Consider the following 25,119-nt stretch of genomic DNA (forward strand, 5'->3'; position numbering starts at 1 on the left):
AATCCCCATGGATAGCAATCATTATTCAAGTGAAATATTGGTGGGGTCAACAACAACCCAACAGCCAGATAAATAAATAAGATTAATTCTGCAGATAAATAAAGATTAATTCTGCAGTGGGTATACTTACCAAGCCACCTAATATGGCAAATATCATGAATGTCCTTCCCAGAACAGTCTTGCAGGCCACGTCTCCATAGCCCACAGTGGACATAGTGACCAAGAGAAGATACACACATTCCCCATAGGTCAGGAACTGGGGGTTGTTAAAGTCAAAAAAGATGTCTCCAGAATTTTCCAGCTACAGGAAACAAAAAGATTGTAAATCTATATCTATTTATATACATTCATAATTATCTTTATATTCATCTTCATGACAGCAGCAGATCCCTGCTTTCTGCCACAGTGGGGGGTGACAGCATAGTTTCAGGACTTGTATCAAGGCCCTTTTCACAAATACCAGTGTACATAACAGTTACCTTAGACCTCTTTCTCAAAGACACCATTGGTCTACATAGACCATCTATCTCTGTGGGGACTCTTACTGAGTCTAATCAGCCTTACTGAATGACATGCCTCCTCTTGTTTCCGAAGTACTCCCATATTCATCAACTTTTCTGTATTCAACTTAATGCCAGGAGGGGTGTTAATCTGTTAAACCTAAGATCTAATAAACGGTATATTAGATCTTAGGTTAAACTGATTTCCTGTAAAGTTGGATGGATCTATGTAGACTAATGGTGTCTATATGGGAATGGTGCCTAGTGATACAGTTGATAGTTATGGATACTTTGTGTGGTTCTATTATGTAATTATACTGCAGTGGTGTTACTCCTTTTTACAATTTCTCCACATACTTGCTTCCAGTTGTCTTGTTAATAAACTGTCCATGTCAAATACAAGGCTCAATATAAGTGACACCATTACATAAAAGGCTTTTAAGTTGTAAATCTAGTTTTCAAAGTATACTGTAAACTGCTTGATGTGAAAAGGGCCTTAGGATACATTAAAGCATATATCATTTCTAATAGATACAGAGTTCAAGAGTCCCTTATTTTAAAAGTTCAACAGCTGAACTCTATTTTCCTTATCAAATGAAGATTTCTACCCAAAACAACTGCTTCTTTTGGCCTGCTGATTCAGAATGGTCAAAGTATCCATAAGAAAGTGACAATTATTTCTAGAAAAGGAGGCAATGTGTATAGACATAAGCCACTTCAGCATGCAGAAGCACTGTATTTGTACATAAAAATATGATTACACAAATATTGTGATTGAAAATAGAAAATTTTTCAAACATGCCCAATTTAACCAACCTAGTCCTAACAACAGGCTTGCAAAATCTTCTGTGATTTACATGAAGTATTGCCCCAACTTTTTTTTTTATTTCATCACAAATTCAATTAATTTACAAAATGTCAATGTCAACTCAGATAGAAAAGCAAACGTTTCCAAACAAATCAAAAGAATTCAATCTGTCAAATTATATCCACCAATTTTGACAGATTATTCAAGAATAACTGCACATCTAGTAAATCAAGCTAAGTTTTTCGCAGAGCTACTGACACTGCCAAAAAGAAATCAATGAAGAAATGTAGCAAGCAACACACCCACCTTCCAACATTACAGTGTATCCAATCATTATCTAATTGACATAAATTATTTACTGCAGTCCATTCAAAACAAAACCAGTAATAAAGTATAAGTGAATATGGTGCTTGTGTAGTAAAAGTAGAGGGCTGCCCCAATCCCATGCACCCATGTCCACAAATAGAAGTCAAAGATATATATAGTCCAAGAAGAGTCATTTCTTGAGAATACAAAATGCAAGCCAAGCTTCAGATTGATTTTTACAAATCTTATATCTCTGTTACAAGTCTCTATAGAACAGTTATCACTGCAACTAAAAAGTTTACTCAAAACTAAACCAAATAATACAAAATATATATATGTAATTAATCAAATCAAATTAAATAAAAAGAAAATGATATGGAAACATATTGTCAAACATTAAAGATGCAATGACAATTATGAAATGATTCTCACCAAGTGAATAAACCCTGCAGCAGACAACCAAAAACTGGTGACAACTGACACCACTTGAGCCAAGCGGATACTATTACTGGTTTGTAAAATGCTGAGGTATTGCAAAATATCAGGTACATTCATCAGACGGACTGCTCTGAGAAAGCGAAGCCCTGAAACAACAGAAATAGTGACAATAAAATAAAATGTCTAAAACCGTGCTCATATGATCAAAGAACTGATGTACTGCACATATGCTGCAACTGCTTGCTATCCAGAAAGAAAAAATGCACTGCAAGAAAATGAACATTCAATTCACAATGTCAAGACGCCATGCTACCCACATACATTGCCACGTACATTACCTCTAAAATATTTACAGGAAAAGAAACAAAATGCTTTAATGTACAATACAACAGCTTCAAAGAAATTGTTGTTTAAAGAATACAAAAAGTCTTAATACAGCTATATTTGGTAAGTGTAAAGTGAGAAGAGGTTGAATAATAATAATAACAATAATAATAATACATAAAAATTATCCACAATACACAAAATGAAGCGGACTAATTTTGTATGATAGTCACTGCTGCATGAATAAATAATAGCAATATCTTTCAACTGATTCGACTGATTATTTTCAATGATTATTTTTCAGAAATATAGGTTGGGTGGTAATCAAAAGGCTTCAAACCCAAATGTGATATTTTATGTGTGCATGAATTTGCAGGAGCGTCTAAGGCTAGTTTGTTATAATCATTCAGTTTTATACCAAAACATCATATAATTCTAGGTTGAAAATGTCATTTTACTGACATTTGTACTTTGAATATTATTCAAAGTATGAATTTTAAATACTAAAAACCAAACGTGTATCTGTAAATAACATGTAATTATTTTCCAATTTTTTAGGAAGATATATTTTTAAAGATTCAGCAAAGATGGATGGATCAGATGAGCAAAGATTATAACATCTCATACTTATGAAATACTGAAAGTAATTCTTTATGTTAAGGTAATTTTTTGTAAACAACAGGGCTCTTTCTCTTGAAATTAGAAGGATGAAGTATTTCCCATAAGTTTGACAACTTTAAACTTGCAATCCTTATGATATAAATACATATATGCATCACACTGATCTCTTTTAACATCCATCTACCACTACATTTCCTGTTCTGCTTTCAAATAACATAGCACTTTTACAAAATGACTGAAAATTCCTACAAATTTAGATGATGTTAATTTTGTGTTCAGTTGGTTTATCTTTGTAACTGATCTCATATATGTTACAAAACTGTTTCTCAAGACCAAATGTATTCAAGGCACTAGATGGTATCTACTGCCAACATGGCACTCCATAAATACCTCACATCCATATATATAAAGTTTGATTAAAATCTGTGTTGAATATATGAAAATAAACAGCCACAGCTGATGTGGAGTCATTCACGAGGAAGAATAAAAAAATTCCTTCACCATTCAAAATGTCAAAAATTAAGCCTTGCAAATGAACAGCTGCATCTGTTAACATTTTGCCACTAGCTAATCAATAATGAAGAAACTCCTGATTGTGAAAGGGCCATCTTGAAAGCCAAAATGCTGATGAGCTTAAATACTATCAGTAATTTGCAATAAAGCAACTATGTCTCAAAATCTGCATACGTTTCCTGGAAATATGCAAACATTTCAACCCAAATAAAACACCAATAACGCGTGAACAACCTGACGCCATTACCGCACCCCCACCCCTCACTGTTAGTACAGAGGGGTATAATAAAAATGATGGATTTGTTTCTGTCTGTATTCAAGATAACATTTTATGGTGGGTGTTTGGTAGGGTAAGAGTCAACATGCAAGTAAACAACACAGCCTGCTTATTAATAAATAATTAAGAATTATTAAGAAATGCTAAGAGGTGGTGACAAGAAGGATGGTGAGAGCACGAACACCATTAATGTTCTATGTGTAAGTTAACCAAATGTATGTAATGGATTAAAAGCTACTGTTAAGGGTATGTAGTGTAGACAACTTAGTGCTGATTTTCTTTGAAACCTGTCACATTGTACAGCATATCTCAAGATTACCACCATGCACTGTTAGGGCAACCACTACTCTACTATATCAAACCATACTAGATACGTATATAAAAATGCAGTGCAAAGCGTGCAGTTTACAGTGTTCAAGTCATCGTATGCCACTCAGCCAGCTCGGTGGTGTAGACAATTGGTTACAAAAGCCTGCAAAAAGGTAAGTATCAATGGTAAATATAGTACAACCACTCTCAGCATAGCCCAGAGCCTAGTCTAAAAACCTGGAGGTCAGGACCAGCTAGGATCACTGCCTGAGTTCTAGTACCAGGTCTGTAGCAGTAGGCCTAGTATTTATTATTACCAGGTGGATCACACCAGCGGCAAAAAGCCAGTTTCCCAGGAACATTGTGGTCAGTTGAGACAGTCGTAAGCTGCGCCTGCTTTGGAGAATGCTGAGGTAAGTAAGGATTGTGGGAAGGTTCATGAGGCGCAATATACGCAGGCAATCCAAACCTGGAGGGAAAATGGAAAATGAAATTAAACTATATTGTTTGTCACAAAGATAAATAATTAAGATCAGAGGGAATATTTATTCAAAGAGATGTGTATGAAGCACCAGCTTTTTTGTTACCTGTTTACTAGCTTTTCTCAGAGACGAAACAAATTCTTAAAATGATATAAAATTTCACAAAAAGTTAAATGTTTCAAATGCATTGTATAATTTTCATACATTTCCTTTCTTTCTCTTCCCTTTTTTGGAAAGAAAAAACAAAACCACAGGACATCAATACTTTAAAATTTAGACAAGAAACATTATTTGGCAGTGTTCTGATAGCAGTAACCAGAACCTACATTAGACCAGAGCTATGCTGGCAACATATGTACATAGAGCAATGCAAGGGCAGGGCCCCATTGACCACAAGACTGGACATATCTCTTCTAAAAACATGCTGAAAATCAAGACAAGATTGCCCAATCACGTGCATTAAACAAGGGATGTCATATAACACTTCTCATTCCCATTCTTTCATGCACACACTGGAATTGTGGAATATAATCATTTAACATCATGCAGTCAAGAGTCAGCTGAAATACTGCCTAAGTTGTGCATTTTATATTTAGATGAAGTAAACTTCTATTCTGCTACAATTCTTTCACTTTACAACCCAACAATACCACATACAAATAAAGATACATAATTTATGATGATGTACACTACGGATCTTAAAATATTACAAACAGAACAGCCACCTATGAAACCAGCATAAAAATCTACAAGCGATAAAGTTATTGTTTTCTTTTAAAAAGGGGGGAAAGTTTGGACTTTTGGAAAGGGAGCCTATTAAGACAGCACTCATATGAAAAGATATTTAAATTAAAAAATTAACTGCAATCTACCATGGTTAAAAATCTTCCTTGTCTTGAGAGTTATTCCATGATACAGTGACCCCATGATCCAATGACCCATGATCAAGTGACCCCATGATCCAATGACCCATGATCAAGTGACCCCATGATCCAATGACCCCATGGTACAGTAACCCCATGATAAAGTGAACGCATGATACAGTGAACGCATGGTACAGTGATCCCATGATACAGAGACCCCCTGGAACAGAAACTCCATGGTACGGTGACTCCATGATCCAGTGAGTCCCAGGTTGTACAGTAAGACCATGGTACAATGACCCCAAAATACAGTCATCAGGAAGAAAGGTGATACCTACCTAACCAGTTCCTATCCAAGTAGATGGCAACAAATGATGGGGGAATGGTGAAGTAATCCACAAAGGAATAGATTTCTAGGAGGAACCATAGTTTTTCAGGAGCAGCAACAAACTGGAAAAGTAATATACAAACATACGTAATAGATAAAAATGTGATATCAAACTTTATGGTTGCTTGGTTTTAATATAATAATTATTGCAAATCTTCCCAATATATATCACTTCACAACATGTTTACACATTCAGAACAAATTCCATTGAATAGAACAGAAACAGAACACAATTTCATTAGAGAATATTTATATTATTTGTAGAGCCAAACCTTTTTTACCCAAGAGAATTTAATAAAACAGCAAGGGAACAAATTGTTGCATCACCCCATCCATGCATTTTATACTTATTTAAAATACAATTTTCTGTCATTTGATACATTTTCTATAAAGGCATAAAATATCGACATAAAACTATTTCATAATAATAATAATAATAATAATAATAATAATAATAATAATAATAATAAAGCTAGTAGACCATACTAATACTATTTCTGAGATGGTTTATAAAAGTATATATATAAGTATATATATAATTTCTATAACATTTATTTTATTACAATTACTTAATTCAACAAATATATATTTACTGAGATTTATTATTGTGCTTTAAAACTGCTCTGTACTAACATGGGGATTTCTTACAAATTAAAAACAGACCTTGAGTTATTGGCTTCATTGGTCACATCTGCCATTTGGTCCAGAGAGATAGGTATATTGCCAGGAATTCAGCACCAATGGCAAAAAAACTAAGACTGTTCTGCCAACTGGACTTAGTATTTGCCAATGGTGACTTAATACATTTCCTAGTATCTATTCCCAACCCTTTTACGCATTATTCTTTGTTAATAATGGCCAAGTTTTCCAGTTTTAAATAAATGTTAAATACCAACAGCCCTGTTTTTAACAGAGGAAAGGTCAGTGTTTATGAAAGGCCACTGGGGAGTCAGACTGTTAAATAATTATACAAAAATTGTAAGGTACGTTAGATGTCATCTGGCCATTTAGGATGTAGTATTAATATTCACTGCAGACAACAAATTTGCTAAATGTGAATATCGAACAAAAAAAAAGAAAAAGAAACACACACACACACACACACACACACACAGATGACAAGAGCTAAAATGACTGTTTTGTATGAAGTATGAAAGCTGCTTAGGCAAAAGTAATTTTTTTCTGCTAGAATAGGGTACATGGTAATAAAAGATGCATTAAGAATTTAAAGAAAATACTAAAGATATGAACTCTGGAATTCTACACAAAAGCACTCAAGACATTCTATCCTATAATGGCACTCAATTCTGATGCTATTGGTTCCATAACGTGCTCAATCTCTCTTTCTACTAAGTAAAGGATTGATTTATGTGGAGCACAAAGGATAAGAAAGAGAGCAAAGCTAAACAGAACTAATCAATATTCCTGGTTTCCTTATTTTGCTGGATTGATTGACCATAGGCTGAGGATACAGCAAATACCTTAGAAACGCAAACAACCCTGCTGTGTTGGTACATAAACAGAATAGAAAGTGGTTAATGAAGTGTCTAAAACAGGCTGAATTACTTAACTTTTGATAAAAGAGAGAAAATCAGTAGTACCACTTGCTTCTGAGATGAAGCACTAAAAAATATGTATCTATAACAATTGATTTTTGCCCTGTGCTGAATAAACAAGGACGGTCAGGAATCATAAACCCATGGTTTTATAACAAAGGTATTGTTTAAACAAGCTTTGATCATTTTCTTCTTCAGGGCAGCAATGCAGCACAAAATATCACTAATGGTTTACAATATTGATTTTGTTTTTTTTTCCTTTTGGTTCAGGAAATAAGTTCTGTTTGTGTGCTGTTTGTTTCAACAGGTCCTCATAAGCACACATACACCAGAATCAGGCTAGGGGATACTGGGATAAAAAAAGCTATACAGCCACATAGAAAGAATACAACCTGCCCGCCTGCAGTAACATGAAGAACTGTCCCTACAAGATAACAATTAACAAGAATTCTTTGGTGATGGATTCTTGTTAGTAACAATGTCTGACTGAACACCCATCCATGGGAACTTGATTATAACTTACTATTAGGGCTCATTCCCATTGACAATATGTCTGTCTATTTAGATTGTTCCAACTCTGGGGACTGGCTGAATGCAATCAGTTTAATAGACTTACACACCCCCTGGCGTTGAGTAGAATACAGAAAAGCTGGTGATTATACCAATAAGTTGGAAACAAGAGGAGGCGTATTGATCTGTTCAATTAATATCTCCAATTCAATGCGTTTTTTTTTCAAAACTGCTGAAGTTATTAACTTTGAAATTAGTAAAATTTTTGGAGCCACCTGATATCTACCAGCTCCTCTTTCTAACATTACTGTCAGTAACAGTTCCATTGTAAGTATGGTACACCAATGAATATTACTTCTTGCAGGTCATTTTATCTGAATCAGATTAATGTAATATGTTAAGTGGTAATTTAATGCATTATATATAAATTATATTATGTAATATGAATAGTGGTCCACTGTACAGTCATCCTACTCCTATCTTACCACTTATCACACCGAGGGCATACATTAAAGCTGGTATAAGACTGACACAATGTCATGTTTATTTTAACTACATACTTGGTCAGGTAACAAGGTAAGTACTGTGTATAACGTATTGCGCTCAAAGTCAATGTATTCATTATTTTCTCTGAGTGGAGAAATTGCTTTATTTCCCATTTTTTAATTTTTGTTATAATTAAAAAACAATAAAATATAATACCTTATTGTGTATTATGCAAATTTTAATATCATTTTCAATTATTCAAAACATTTCTTGATAATTATCAATGGTTTATGATTTTTTTCTTTGCATTTGTTATCAGTTTTGCTATTTTCAATTCTTGGCTTCACTATTTATTTTGGTAACAATTGCTTATTATACTGTATCATTTAAACTTCTTTTGCAATGACTGACCAGTTTATTGGTGCCTAATATAAGATTTTCCTAAGATTTGAAAAAATCATAATTAAGCTGCCTTGGGTAAATGGCATTTTTCTCTATCATATAGTAACTAACTCACATTTGATCCTCCTTTCCTGACACTCATCAACATTCTGTAACAATCTGGGGAAAATTAAAAAGGCCTTTATAATGTTTTTTCAAATGTTATCATTCTCCCACTTACTTCCAGATTTGTACAACTTAAATAATGTTTAATAGGTGACAAAGTTCATCATGAGGGAATAAATTTGATTACTTTTGTGACATGTACTCATGGAATTTATCTTTTTAAAATTGATCAAAAAGTATTACTTGTCCTCAGATAAGCTCAACTAGAATTAGTTTTTTTTATGTATTTTATATCTGCTTAAAAATCCTTAACTTTGCCACTTACAAAAATTCATGGAGGTATGATCAGAATTTTATCAGGGTACTAGTAATGTATCAAACTGTAGGGATAAAAGACAGTAATAAACTAAATGATAAAATCATTCATACCTAATACCAGGTAAATGTCAGACTGTTACCATGGCTACAGTAGATATCAAGTATCCGAGATGTATGAAGTGCTACCTTAGCAAAGACAATGACAGATGGAAAACAAATTAATTCACTTAGATTGACAATCCGTATCATTTCATTAAAAGATGTATTGTATTTCTTTACGTGTTGTTTCAGAGAAATGAAGTGAAGTCAATATCATCTTTATTGTGAGAACAAATAAACACTGTGCTGTATTGTAGTAACTGCTGTCACCTGCAGAAGACAAAATCCATCAAGTCTAACTCTATCTCTCTCCAATGTACATCAGGACCTTACTATGCTTTATCTTACATTACTAACATTATGATATGGTGTAAAATTGTACAATGAACTCTCTCTGTCTCTATTGAAAATCAATATCTTCATTGGTTTAACTCAGTAACATTATATGTTATCATATTTGTTTAAAGTTTCATGAGAAACTCTATATGCAGTTATGTCATACAATTCCCAAATACTCATTATGTTGTTACTATATATATATATATATATATATATATATATATATATATATATATATATATATATATATATATATATATATATACTCATTATGTTGTTACTATATATGTGAACCATGACAATAAATATTGTCTTGTCACTAAATTGGCAATGAAAGAAAATTGATTATGCTGTACCATCATAATACAGTTTCTGATAGACAATGAGTGCCTGTTTTTCAACTGCTATCCACATTAGAATCAATAAGATTAGAAAGCAAATTCTAACAAGAACCAGAGTTTGAGTGATTATAATATTAATATATATAATAAAACCATTCCATTAAAAGTGGTTTTCCATTATTCTACCCTTTGGAAACGTATGAGAGCACTTGCACAAAAGATTTGATGAATCAAAAATTACACAACATATTGTTGTTAAGAACTTCACAGTGACTATATCTGCACACTCCAATCCGTGCTGATTTCAACAGGCAGAATACTTACCTATTAATAACCTGGTTTAAAATTTTCACTGTAAAACTATGTTTATTTCCTTATCTTGGATTTAAAAGATTTAGATCTCTGATTGACTTTGTAACTGAAAATTGTGAGCTAGTTTCAGGTGACTTCAACAACTGTACAGTAGGCTATATTTCAGGGACAATAATGGTGACCATGGCCGTTCAATACAACAATATAATATACACCTTAGTTAACAACAACAAATCATGGAGCAGTATTCTTGGAATAAGAACTCATAAAACGCCTGCATCTAATGAGACAGAGGAGGCTGTCTGATAAGTCTTACTTCTAAAAGACACCACTAAGCAACATCTGTCAATTATGATCAAGAAACACATTTGACAAACATAATAAAAATATTACCAAGTGTATCATCAGTGTCAAAAGTGGGAAATTTAAAGTGTCTATCATCAACTAATCACGGCTGGGGGCCATACAAAATATCAAAATATCTGCTGGGTTTTTTTCTAATCTGTGACCCAAACCCAGGAGTGAAGTGTAAAGAGATAAACCAGTCAAAATGACAATAAATGTGATTGTGTCAGATATCTACCTACCATTTAATGTGATAATATTAAGGTGTGATAAGTTGACAACTCGGACCCTATTCAATTCACGTCAAATTTTAAGTGTCAATTTTGCAAGCAGATTGGGAGTTTATAAGCTTTTGGCATAAACTGCATCTGTTTTGAAACGTTTTCAACTTTAAAAAGTGCCCAGTACTTACCCTGATAAAGAAGTAGATCATGAAGAAGACATTGAAAGCCAAATCCACCTGCTGTGTGTAACTCTCTGCCCACGGGATGCATGTTTCCACAACTGATCGACTGCAACAGAAATAAATGGGAAAAAAAGAATTAGTTTGTCCTCCTAAATATGAGTTTATTATTGTTTGGCAACTTTACCGATCATCTCACTGACATGAATTATATCTGATTTCATTAGGTTACTATTTGTATATATAGCAATTCACTCATAGCAAAAACACTGAATCCCTTTCTTTAATGTTAGGTAACAATTAAAATATTCAATAAAAAAAACAAACATTTATTAGTGTTTCAAATTTTGTCGCAAAGTGTTCCCTTTAACACTATCACACAACTCAAACCAAATATATATGGGATTTCATACACAAAATGTGTATGTAGCTAAAAGTATTCTGTACAAAGCTGTAACCTTCTTTATCCCTTAGTGGTTTCACCTGAGGTTTATAAATTTAGATCCTGTGCCAGCCTCTTGTAAAAAAACAAAGCTTTTATTGAAGACAGATGGCAGGGGCTTCAGTTCAGGAAGAAACCCACTATGCTAAAAACCATCTAAAGCTATAGGCACAGGACAGTGAAGACTCACTCATCAGACCTGTGGCCAATTATATATATGGATTTAAGGACACAGGAGCATTATACTCCTGTCAAATCTTAACCTGGATTCAATATTAGCGCTAGATCTATGAACTCCAAGTCTTTACTGTGTCCAGAGAACCCTGGCAATGGAGTTCTGTATTTATTCTTAGCCTGCAGCCATGCCAATAGACTATCAATTGCCTCCCCTCCTGGTTGTTGCATTGCAGATGAACTGTTGTTGAAATGTTAGCAATCACCTACATGATCTAGCTACCAGCATAGATGAAGCCCCACACAGATGTGATATTCTCTCAATACTATATAACTACATGTACATACCTTGCTACCTGATGTATATTTATAGCAGGCTACCTGTAAAACATCCACTCTAATATCCTTCCATTTAAACAAATACAGTCATTTACAAAAGGTGATAATTATGCAACAACTGTGAAATATGTTCTCAAACCAGATTTGGATAAAATGGCAAGATTGGCTATTATATTTTATTCAAATTTCTGTGAGCTATATCACAGGATATTTCCAGACAATGAGAAGGCCACAGCAGTAGTTTTTCCTCCCCCCCAGTTCCACATACATCACCACATACCAGGGATTACAGCGCGTGCAGGAGAACCTATTTCTGGAACGATCAGCCAGAAAACACGCCACTGTCTCACCTAGCCAGGTGTTTGACAGCAGCCCCGCATAACTCAACATCAGGTAAAACATATACATATATATAAATTAATACAATTAATCATCCTGCATTTGTTTGGATAATGGGTCTCTGGGGGGAAGAAGCTGCTGGATATTATAGCGCTGTCTGAAGCCAGTGAACTAATGTAACAATTACATAACATCCTAATGGAAAGCATACTGCACCTTACAGTAGATGCTTGATATATGTTTATTCATACTGCTACATCAGACTAAGTCGGTGAAAATGTACAGAGATAAATAGTAAAAGTAATAATACAATTTTTTTTTACACAGATAAATCCATCCACATAAGATATATGTGATCTTGATGCAAAAACCTTATCATCAATGTCACTGTATTATTGTAAAATATTGTTAAGTTCTAGAAGTTTTACAGCAGCTTTTGTTTCAAGTTCTATGAGAGAGAGAGAGAGAGAGAGAGAGAGAGAGAGAGAGAGAGAGAGAGAGAGGACTACCTGTTGATTACACAATAATCATAAATAAAGGTGTTGTGTCACTTTTACAAAAGTCCACAAGAGAAAAGATATATCAACACAAACTAAGGCACTTTTTTCACATCGAACATATACAGTTTTCTGTGCCACCATATTATAATTGATACTTATATGTAATATTACAATTATTACTTTTCACAAGCTCTAATGTGCTAATCAAAATCAACTGATTCACTGAAACTGTACAACTTGATGTGGAAAGGGTCGAAGTTAAACCGCAAGTTTATTCTCCATAACATGTATTACTGATCACTGCAGCAACTGACTTATCCATAGTTTTTCTGGTAAGAACTTCAGATGTATGGAAAAGTTGTATCTGACAGTTCTGCCCTCATCCATCACCACTGCTCTATGCTGGTGCAAATTACTAGGAATGCAGACTTACAAGACAGAAGTGAATTTTCAGCTGGATGTTAGTGAAAGAAAGATCCTGCTTAGCCAAGAGGGAACACCTTTATAATCATGCCCCCTCCCCACCACTTCCCCCATGGGACCTCTAAAATAACAAGGTATCCCACTGCAAAAATAATTCCTATGAAAGTTGCCATTTGTTATGCATTAAGAATAATTTTCAATCCTCACAGGTGTTATGATTTATTAAGAACCACTCCAAGTGATAACAGAAACTGGCAAATTACCTTAGTTTTTAAATGTATTTCGTAAGTGAAATGTCTCTATGTTTGTTAAAAAATTCATCATCCTTATTATCACTGGGCAATAATTGGATATTATAAGATATATATATATATATATATAATAAAAGAAAAAGAAGAACAGCAACTTTCTTGCCCCGACCGGTTTCTTTCTTTCTTCAGGGGGTTTTGTTTATTTGTTACTAGGTGATGTCATAAAGGCTTAAATGTGACGTCTTTAACAATGAGTGTTTAATTGTTACTTTTACCAATGCTTTTATCTATTCAATGTAGGTTTATACTTATTAATGAATAGATTTTCTTTTATTTCCCTTTCTGTTTGGGTTGTTTCCCTGGTGAATTTATAAAATGGGAATACCGTAAAATCCTTGTTTTTGTTCATAGAGCATTCCCTAATGTGCCCACTCACAGACGTGCACTGATATTTAGGTTGTCTTATTTGTTGTCTGTGAACGGTCATTCTATGTCGGAGAGTGTCTCCAGTTTGTCCTATATAGTTCTCACCGCATCCACTGCAAGTTAATACATAGATTAAATTTGAGCTGGTGCAGGTGAATGGGTGTTTGATTCTGAATGTAGGTCCATTTTTAAATGTTATATGGCTCCCCTCTTTAATTAGTGGACAGGTGCCACACCTGGGTACCTCACATTTCTGTACTCGTATTGTTGAGGTTTCCACATATGTCCTGGAATTGTTTTCAAATTTTGCTTTTGTTAAAATTTGCTTTAGTGATGGACTTTGTCTCTTACTCTTTATAATCTGCATTTTGGTTAGTATCTCATTCATTTTGTCATCTTGTTTTACCAAAGGTAAGTTTCCAGTTATGACCTTATGTATTTCCGGATTTTTTGGATTATATGTTGATATGTACGGTATGGCTTCCTTTATATATATCCTTAAAATATGCATCATTTTGATTGATGCCATCTGGGAAGAGGCAGCCATGCAGTATGGCTATGACGGCTGGTTTCTAGTTTTCGCTTTTTAAAACAATTTATAACAAGTCAGCAAAGCTGTCAAATGTACAGACAAAAACACAAAATAAAAATGCAGAAAATGGTTCATTTTGTCAATTTTGATGCCTACAATAGCACTGTCAATCAACGCTGAAATTTAATCATGCACAACAGGTGACATCGTCAATAACAGGAGCTGATCCAGAGATATTTTCTGACAGTATTCCAAATTATCTTTGTTGATCCATCCTACATTTTTGATGGTCTTCCAACAGAAAAAAGAGATGCCCATCAATGTGAACTTTAAAATCTGAAAGACCCATAAGATGGCCTCAATCCACCCCTGCAATAAGATTACAGTTTCAGGACCAAATTCACATACTGAAAATCCCAATATCTAAATAATGATGACAGTGCATAAAATAATATTACATAATGTTTAAAGACATAAAAACCAATGCAACTGCTTATGTGGAAATACAGAAAATGTGAAGAGCTTCAGGTGGATGGGAGCTGAAAATGCCAGTGTTTGAAAAAAAAAATTAAAAAGAAAACACAAAAATATCCCATTAAAGCTACTATTTAAACTTTTAATCTTGCTGTAATAACATGATATGAATAACCCCAATGTGTTTGAGGATAATAAGACACTGTTATTCATCTATTTTTTTATTTTGTTTTGTTAACTTATTTGCAATATTAAACAACATTTACCTGCATAATTATCATAGATTCCTAATTATGTGACACAGTTAAGAGAGCTTAACCTATGGGACTTTACTGGGAAGTCTCAGCGTGTGTTTTATGTAATCTTATTTAATGGGCACTTGGAAATCAATTAGGCAAATGATTTTATAGCTCTGAATTTAGCTTATGACTATCCCAAGGGGCAATTACCACCATCCATACACAGTAGCCCCATATAGCACTCTATAGAGCTACATTGCTTCCAAAACGGAAAACAATCACACTGATTTTCCAACACAAACTGCACATCAGTCTTACGAAACTTTTCAGTAAGTTTGAGTATCATAAGTAACATGGTTTTTCCTTAATGGTCATTCCGGCAGCCATTTCCAAAATTAGGGTTTTCTTCAACTTTTATGCAATATAATATAATGACCATTAATTTTTAATAATAAAATAAAAGTATCATGGATTTACAGAAAATGTGACATGGAAATGTCTTCAAGGCCATGGAAGTTCAGAGTCACACTTTCAAAATGCTAAAATGTAAACAAAAGATAACTGTATTGAATTGATTTTCTTTCCATTTTCAACATCTTTTTTTCATATAACAAAATAATCAATTTACTGTCATTTTTAAATGAACAACTAAGAAAATTGCTGTCATAGGAAAAATATCAATAGAACTATTTTAAATTGCCATTTTGCTCCATTCTGAGATTCTGAACATGGTGAATGATTGAATCTGACAAACTGTAAAGATATGAGTTTATTATTATTTCCATTTTTGACACTTTGTTATATAATACACAATAACAGGTTAACCATCTTTTTTATATAATCAACTAACAATATTGTTAAGATGCAGAAAATGTCAAAAGAACACCTTAACATATTTAATTAGTTCACAGAGGAGATTCTTAACATGCCTAAGAATTAAATCAAAGGAAAAAAAAAACACTTATATACAAAAAAAGGCATAACTTCACCAAAACTGAACCATTTTCAAACTCCATCTGTATTTCAGTAAGACTGATCTCCCCTGTAAATTTCAAGACAATTGGCCAATTGATTTTTCTTGAAATGCGTTAGCGGTATTGCATACATGCTGAAAAAAGTGAAAAAAACAGCATAACTTCCATAAAATTGGTCCGATCACGCTGATTTTCAAACTTTGCCTATGTAATATGAATATTCATCAGTTCTGTAAGTTTCAAGCCAAAAGGTAAAACAGTTTTTCACTTATCGTGTATCAGTGTTGCATATATGCTAAAAAAATGAAAAAATAACATAACTTCCATAAAAATGACCCGATAAAGCTGATTTTCAAACTTGACCTGCGTATTATAAATATTCATCAGTTCTGTAAGTTTCAAGCCAAAAGGTAAAATGGTTTTCCACTTATCGTGTTATCGGTGCTGCATATATGCTGAAAAAAGTGAAAAAACAGCATAAATTCCCTAAAAATGACCCAATCATGCTGTTTTTCGAACTTGACCTGCGTATTATGAATATTCATCAGTTCTGTAAGTTTCAAGCCAAAAGGTAAAATGGTTTTCCACTTATCGTGTTATCGGTGCTGCATATATGCTGAAAAAAGTGAAAAAACAGCATAAATTCCCTAAAAATGGCCCAATCATGCTGATTTTCGAACTTGACCTGCGTATTAAGAATTTTCATCAGTTCTGAAAGTTTCAAGCCAAAAGGTAAAATGGTTTTCCACTTACTGTGTTATCGGTGCTGCATATATGCTGAAAAAGTGAAAAAACAGCATAAATTCCCTAAAAATGGCCCAATCATGCCGATTTTTGAACTTGACCTGCATATTATGAATATTCATCAGTTCTGTAAGTTTCAAGCCAAAGGGTAAAATGGTTTTCCACTTATTGTGTTATCGGTGCTGCATATATGTTGAAAAAAGTGAAAAAACAGCATAAATTCCCTAAGAGTGACCCGATCATGCTGATTTTCGAACTTGACCTGCGTATTATGAATATTCATCAGTTCTGCAAGTTTCAAATCAAAAGGCAAAATGGTTTTCCACTTATCGTGTTATCGGTAAAAGTGCACGGCGACGGCGACGGCGACGACGGCGACGACGGCGACGGCGACGACAGACGCAGATGATGGCTATATGTACAGACACATCTGTGTCTGTACATAATAAAAAGCTAATCACCAAATGATGTTTCATTGAAAAATTACAAGAAATAAAAACAAGCAGAGAGAAAAAAACCAAAACCCATGCATTGCTCTTTGTAGTGTCTGTTCCTGATCTGACTTCCTAAAGAAGGGGCAGAAGTTCACACTAGGACATAGCAGGCAGCCTAACACCTACAAAAACAACCTGAGTTTGGCAGCAAGTGTCACATCCGGGTATAACAGAGACCCTTGTCAGGTAAATGCTGCCTCAGGATACAGAGCCAGATCAAAATTAACTGACTTTATTGAATGATTCAGTTTAAGATGAGGCCACAGGTTAAAGGCAATTCAGTTAATCAGTCTGGCTGCATGGGCTGATCATGAAGAGTAAGGATAAATTCAAACTTTTTCCAGTGTTGGAAAATTCTGAATAACAAGTGAAACTGAAATCATATACTGTTCTTGTTTGTTAAAAATTAAGAATTACACTCTTTAAAATAAATAACTGTTCAAAATTAATGAAAATGAGACACATATGTTTGGTTTTGTTTCCTCTGTCTTTTGTCCCCTAAACAGTCTTTATAAATCATCTTTACAAAAACAACTATTGCCAGCACTAACAGCAGTTGAATCTTTCTTTGTCAATAAAAAATGTTTTACAACTTTAAAATGGGCACTTAACCAATGGACTTGATGTATACATGGTTTTCAAAGCAAAAATTATCTCTACCTTTGCATTAATTCTGTCAGTCATAAGCAGCCACCCCTACAGTCAACACTGAGGGAGACTAGCCGAAGCCCTTCCTTCATGACAAGTTAATATTTCATTTGTTTTAAATGAGCACTTAATGAGTGCATTTGATGTATGTATACATGGTGTTCCAGACTAACTTTCCCCTCCTCCCTACTCTGCCCTGAAGACAAAGTAATGGCAGTTGTAAGGTTCAGGTGAGAGAAGGATTCCCCCACCAAGAAATCAGCCAATACTTAGCATGTGAGCACACACTGGTATTTGAAGCCATTACTGTACTACACAGCAAATTCCAAGCAGTCATCTACTACAGCAAGTCCTTCTGTTAACTTCTGTTCAAACATTGTACACTTTTCCTCTGGATGACAGTAGCAAACCATGTACAAAAGAACTGAGTTTGAGTAGATCTAATTTTGGAAGAATTCTGTAGTAGAGAGCTCATTATCGAACAAAATATTAGGATTTCCATATTTTATAAAACTAATCAAATCATTTTCAATGTACTCAAAAGTGCATCTTACTACAAAAAGTATGCAGTCTGTGTATTTCTGAACATTTCTCTACACCTGTTGTTTTATACTTATTCATTGTAAGAATGTATGAAAACATCCTCCAACTCTTCCTCATTACCCAACTTTTTTTGTACAAAAAGCAGTAAATCTATAACCCCTGACCTATTCCAATGACCAACTCCTAACTGCTGCCTATGGTCATTGCACACGGAGAGAAGAACTGTATTTGTCCCCTATATAGCAAGTTTAATTCAACCAGAGAAAGGCATAGCACCAAGGTGTGCAGGCCTAGGTTCAGTGTGTATGTGACTAAAGACTTTTAGAACAATATGATTTGAAGTTATTGTAGGTTTGGGAAAACTGCACAGCAATGTACAAAAGTGTCAGGAATAGATAAATGTACATCACTTAACTACCACAGTGCCAGTAAGATATAGTTTCTCATTGTTTTCTAAGCACATAGAGTTGACAGGAACTCCTTAACTGCAGGGTAATATACTCACTTGCCATCAGAATTGGTTGCTCCCCTTAGCCTTGTTTTTGGATCAGAAACATTTCTGAAATGTGTAAAAAGAGCTTTTACGATCAGCGGTACATTTCATAATAAATTATAAGTATCAATCTAGAAATTTTACAGAGCAGTAGTCTTCTAAACGTTACACAAATTGGTGAATAGAGCTCCTACATAAATTATATAACTCATGTGCATATGATTGTTAACACAGAAAAAAATTACAAACTTGTGTTATAAGAAACCAGACTATACATGTTGCTTCTTTATTATTTCTTTATTATTGTCTTATTCCCAGTCTTCAACATCATTTATTTCTTATGATACAACTTTAAATGGAAAATATTCAACTGGGAACAGAGCTGACAATCCAACTCATTTTTCAATTACTCACATCAATACAAAATCAAATCTACAGGTGCATTAAGAAGATTTTTCAAAATCCATTTGTTTCACAAGAGGTTTAATACTGCATTTATTAGGCAATTTTCTTGGAAAAATGTTAAGTTTTGCGCAAAAGATCAAAGGAAAAGAGGTACTCTCACTAATGAATTCTATACAGACGTTACACAGACCTTTCCTTTCCTTTCATTATACTTACTGTGCATCAATGAAGTAAATAATTAATGAGGCTATACTGAGGAGAAACACAAAAACAACCTGAAACAGACAAAAGAAGATTATTTATTCACTAGTCCGTGATGAGCAGTATTGATTCACACACACTTTCGTGGATGAATCAAGTAAATACTGCTCAATGCTGTTGAACACAGACACATAGAAACCAGGAAAACACTAATGGCAAATAAATATTCCAAATCAATAAAATTGGTCCATCTTGCCAGGTTCCACTCAGGATTAAGAAAAAAAAAAAAAAAGAAAAAAATTCTGGCACAATTAACTTGACTAGCTGCACTGTAAATAAAAAATAATGATTTCTTCTTATCATGCTGCCAGGCATTCTGCCAAAGGAAGTTCAAGGTTCTTGGAAACCTAACAAAATAAGCTGAAAGAACAAAGGAATTTGGTTTCATAGATATGCTGAATGAAAAAAGAATACGATTTCATACATATCCTCAGTGTTGTGTCTGTGCTCGACATGTTATGAAATAAGGAAAATCAATTTCTTCAAAGGGAGTTGATACGTTGGTGACAGCTCAGTTCAGAATTTGAGCTACTTGTGTAACCTTCACATCATTGAGCTTGGGTCTAACTTACTATACCACTGTTTTTGCTACATCTCAAAATGTTTGTTTTGTTATTCAAAGCAAGAACAATAAATAGTTAGCATACCAGTATACATACTGGTACAATTTTTATCAATTTATTTTTCAGAAACAAAATTTCTCAGAAACTATTGATATAAGAAAATAGGCTTTTTTTTTTCAACTCTGATGGAGAAAATAATACCTTATTTTAATTGTTTTTAGAGCTGCAAGTTGGATTCCTTATACATTACCAGAATCAGCAGGTTTTCCTGTAATGCTTGTACAAATATTTCAAATTATCATGTGATGAATGTGAAGGTCAGAATTTTCCAATAAAGGGTTGATACTAGGTTGAAAGCTTTTATAGCAGCTGCTCTCATAGGTTACATGTGTTAGACCTACTCCACGACGTATTGGTCCAATATGCCAACCTTTTCTCATCAATTCCCAAAATATATCTAAATCAATAATAAATGGGGTTTATGCAAAGGGCTAAGGGAAAATATTAGCCAGACAGCCTTTGGCTACAGGGGAAAGATTAACATTTGGTCAAAATTATGACGTCAGAGCCTTTTTCTCAGAGGTATTGCAAAGATAGTAATATCTGAATCATGCGGGATAACATGTCAACAATGTATCATTTCAGGCAAGAAAAAAAAAAAACACTAGCTTACCATCAGACAAGGTGCAACCCTTTCAATCATTTGATATATGCTAATCATAGACATGACGATATTACCTATGTACCATTAAGGAGAGACGCAATATATTATTTTCCCAAAAGAAATTGCAGAGCATGACATTTCTCAACAGAGGCAAGAGCTAGTATAATAATAATAAGTGTGGTCCAACAACAAGTCTAAAATACAGTTTTGATGATAGTTTATAGCATTACCTCATGTAGATATACAAGGTATCACACACCTAAAGGGGGGGGGGGGGGAATAAAGTCATAGGAATAATGAAGCAAGTCTTTTTTTCTATTTACAAAAATAAATATACACCACGAAAGAAGTTCCATTAATATAAATTTGAGAGAAGTATCATACACGTGATGCTGTATTTTCATTGTGGAGAGAAAAATACTGTTTTCTGTATTGGGATTTTCTCTTGTAAGTTGTAAGATCTAGATGTCAATTAAAAGCTGGCTGATAGCACTTCAAAAGTATATCACTAAACTGGCTTACTAGTAAATGACTATCTTTTAATTCTACTGGCTTTCATGTGAAATACCTCCATGTTACAACATATTGTTTATTTCAAATGGAGATAACTTTCAAACTGACAGTTAAATCAGCAACCCCTGATACCTACCTATAGTCCACATACTTTCTAACAATTAGGATCATTTTTATAGAGATTGACTAGTTACTAGTAGTTGGGGGGTGCTTAAAATCAATTATCATAACTTGTAAATCTTTGTAGGCACAAAAATAGTGATAAGCAATGACAATTAGGTTACCAAACAATTAGTAAATTACTTACTAGTAGCTGACAGCTTTGCCTGTTATTCATGTGATGCAATGTTAGATACATGTACGTTTTTTTAATATCATAAACAAATAAATACATTAATAACATGGATTTAGCCCCTTATCACCCCCACCCTCCTTTAATTGAATTAACTGATATTCTGTTTAACTGGAGCGTGATTAAGGGTCTGGTATAAAAGAAATCTAGAAGCTGCTGCTACATAAAATAAAATGTTGTCTGTAGGAAGAAAATAATTTATCTCAAAACTATTTTCAAAGTTGATAGTAGGATTCCTTGCATATATTCTACAAGAATCTGCATGTTTTCCTTTGATGTGTTTATAGTTCTAATTTACAGATGATGAATGTGAACACAGCAACTGATAACTATTGAGAGGAACAGAACTGCTAATTCAATTGTTGAAACTGGTGCACTGTACAGAACATAGGTTACAGTTCTCAGAGGAAGTTTATACTGGCTCATCTAGCAAGCTCACAGCCTATTTCCTCCGTTGTACACCTTAAGCTCTAATTAATTTCCCCCTGATTACCCCCCTGTGCCAGTGATTATCTTTAACCCTAATTAAAATGCCAATTATCTGAGATCCAAAACTGTGGATCTGAAACCAATCAATTAAGAACTAAACTGTTCTTAACACCCTGAGCCTTGTTTAGGTCTTTGGAAAATATTACTCTTCACGTACCATTTCAACTACAATATTGTGACTACAATTTCATTATCATAAGTTTTCTAATACAATAAACTGAAAAAAATATGATAATATTATTAATGTAGAAAGCTTGTAAAAAGAACTGAAATGAAGTGTTCCATGCAGCTGATTACACCTAGACCACATCCATACAGTGTTAAATACACAACAATGTTCCTATGTACACAATCAATTGATTTCTTGCTAAGTTACTTAAAGGGAAATTTATGAGCATCAACCTTAGGTATAAGAAAACGTTCCTGCCACTGTGCTGGTCTTCATTCTTAAGCCTAAGAAGGCAACAATAAAGGTAACCTAATACAAGCTATACTTGCTGTCACCAAGTGATCAACAGAAGAAATCAAACAGAGTCACTGGACATGGGTACTCCAAACATTGGCAGCTGTATCATTCACTGTATTGACTGGAATAACTAGAATATATCATAGCTGGCTCAACGGACGTGGTCTTGCAAGGGCAAATTTTACGTGTTAACTGAAACCTTTCTTTTTGATGGCAAATGGTCTTATTCTTCCATTTAACTACTTGATCAAACTGAGAATTACAAAAAACACCTTATGAGAAAATAATAAATTTGTAAGAATTAATGATAAACTACATAATTAAGTATATACACCAATAAATGATTTTTCCTTCATCTTAAATCAAATGTTTGAATACTGTTATTCCTTACGCAGCGAAAATTTGTAATTTGAGTTCAAATGTGAGTTCTGGTAATAACACAGTGATTACACTCCAAAAAGACCAAAAGCATGCAGTTGTTAACATGCAACATAAAACTCAGGTACAACTGTACAGTGCCAGACTGATATGAGCTAGATATATTTATAAATAGAACAACCCCGGGAATCAGATTTTTCTACCTGGACTCTTTCTGCACTTCTAGAGCTTTTGACCTCTGAAACTTGCTTCTTTTTCACATACAGCATACACAGGCCCTATACAAAGGTTTTTATCATGTGTGTGTGTGTGAGCTTGAGCACATGTGCCTACATATGTCTAAGAGAGAAAGAGAAAATAATGGCCAAAGAAGTAAAATTAATCAAATATACATAACTACAGGTCATCTCATTAATTGAAATATAAATTAATTTTCAAAGACAAATACATTGTAGAATTTCTGAAATTGATATAAAATAGATTGTTCTTATTGTGCTAATAGCTCTTGTGTGCATTCTGCAACCATAGCAACTGTAGGAGAAAAAACTAATAATAGGCATAATCACCTCACATTCAGTTAATTTGTAAAAAAATGTTTTTCGGAATTTCCTTGTGTGAAAATTAAAAATATAATATGCATAATATGCATAAGCAAAAATACTAATTGTAAATTAATTGCAGAGAAATCTAATTCAAACTGACATACTACACCATAGGATAAGAGATAGTTTTAATGTAAAATATCATCACCTGGAAAACAATTACAGATAGTGATATTCAGAGATATAAGATATTGGTTATAATATTTTGATAAATCCTGCATGAGAACTCTTATAAAAACATAAAACATTTTTCTTTTAATATTGGATATATCACTGTGCCGTTAACTAGTATGTTTAATCACTGAAAACGTGCTAGTACACTGTAGAAAGATTGCATTAGAAATGAATGAACAAACTGGATGTACGAGTATTCAGTTATCCGTGATCCAGTCTATATAGTGAAAAATAATACGAGTCAGTTCAAAATGGACACGCTCCAGCTAAATTTAAAGCATCCTGTAAAAGATTAGAGCAGCTTAGTTCAGTTTTTCCTGTTTATTCGCTTACCAGTATTCTCCCAGTCATCGTTTGACCAGAAATCAGCTCGCCGGCCCAATCTTTGGCCTCCGAGACCCATCCTATCTCTGTCTCCGTCGAATTTTTGCCGAGAAGATGTTTCTGTGGACTGCTCTTGGAGTCCAGCTGTGCATTCTGTCTCCGTGCACAGAGTATTACCCCGACCCTCCACAACAGAACGATGATAAAACATGTTATAAAACTGAGGATACTGGACAGCAGGAATACATAGTACAGCCGATCTTTACACTCCAACAATTCGGGAGCGCTGGTGGTGGATAGGGTTAGCACTGTTGTTGTTGATATATTCGTTTCATTAGACATGTCTAAAAACAATGTGGACTTCCAATTGGTATAATTCCATCAGCATGGCGTGGTCTTCGTCAATCCGAGAATTCTGATCTCCTTCTTGTTACAACTACGATCCTTCTGTTTACGTAGTTTCAAATGACCTGTGTGCCTTAGAGAATATGAATATTCATGACTGCTTTAACATTAGCAACCATCACCGCTAACTAGCACAGTGTCATATTAGGATGACTTAGACCAGCTAAAATTAGACTCTGTGCCACGCACTGTCCCCATTCGATCTGCTCTGTAAGATCATTTAATAATATTTTGAGATGCAAAACAATATTATTAGAAATCAAATAATGAAGCACTATCGCCACCTATCAGTAACTACATTAAGCATGTGCTCTTCAGATTGGTCCCTTAAATCAGGTTAAAAGTGGTGACAACTACGCACATTTTTTTGTAAGGTAAGTAATATAAAATTAAAGCAGAACTATAAAATAATTTGATATTTATTATGAAGGACTATAAATAAA

The 25,119-nt window shown here is 33.9% G+C and overlaps 1 protein-coding gene across 13 annotated transcripts in view; it reads right to left on the bottom strand.

The window, feature by feature from the left end:
* The window catches only part of LOC106176102 (calcium-activated potassium channel slowpoke), a 60,705-nt gene extending 35,763 nt beyond the window's left edge, over positions 1-24,942 (bottom strand). For 3 of the 13 annotated variants that reach the window (XM_087005888.1, XM_087005890.1, XM_013558331.2), the window contains exons 1-7: positions 24,281-24,934; positions 19,702-19,760; positions 19,093-19,146; positions 11,055-11,154; positions 5,780-5,891; positions 2,047-2,198; positions 131-301 (exon numbers count right to left, since the gene is read on the bottom strand). In XM_087005888.1, coding sequence (XP_086862014.1) covers positions 131-301; positions 2,047-2,198; positions 5,780-5,891; positions 11,055-11,154; positions 19,093-19,146; positions 19,702-19,760; positions 24,281-24,613 — 981 coding nt within the window. In that variant the 5' untranslated portion in view covers positions 24,614-24,934. Of the gene's footprint in view, positions 1-130; positions 302-2,046; positions 2,199-5,779; positions 5,892-11,054; positions 11,155-19,092; positions 19,147-19,701; positions 19,761-24,280 lie in introns of all 13 variants that reach the window. The other 10 variants (XM_087005886.1, XM_087005883.1, XM_087005887.1 and 7 more) reach the window with 8 other exon arrangements.
* Between the last annotated feature and the right edge of the window lie 177 nt (positions 24,943-25,119).

The sequence above is a fragment of the Lingula anatina genome, chromosome 2 (assembly GCF_051362555.1).
Source record: "Lingula anatina isolate TDL-2025a chromosome 2, LinAna3.0, whole genome shotgun sequence".
In the NCBI taxonomy this organism is placed as follows: domain Eukaryota; kingdom Metazoa; phylum Brachiopoda; class Lingulata; order Lingulida; family Lingulidae; genus Lingula; species Lingula anatina.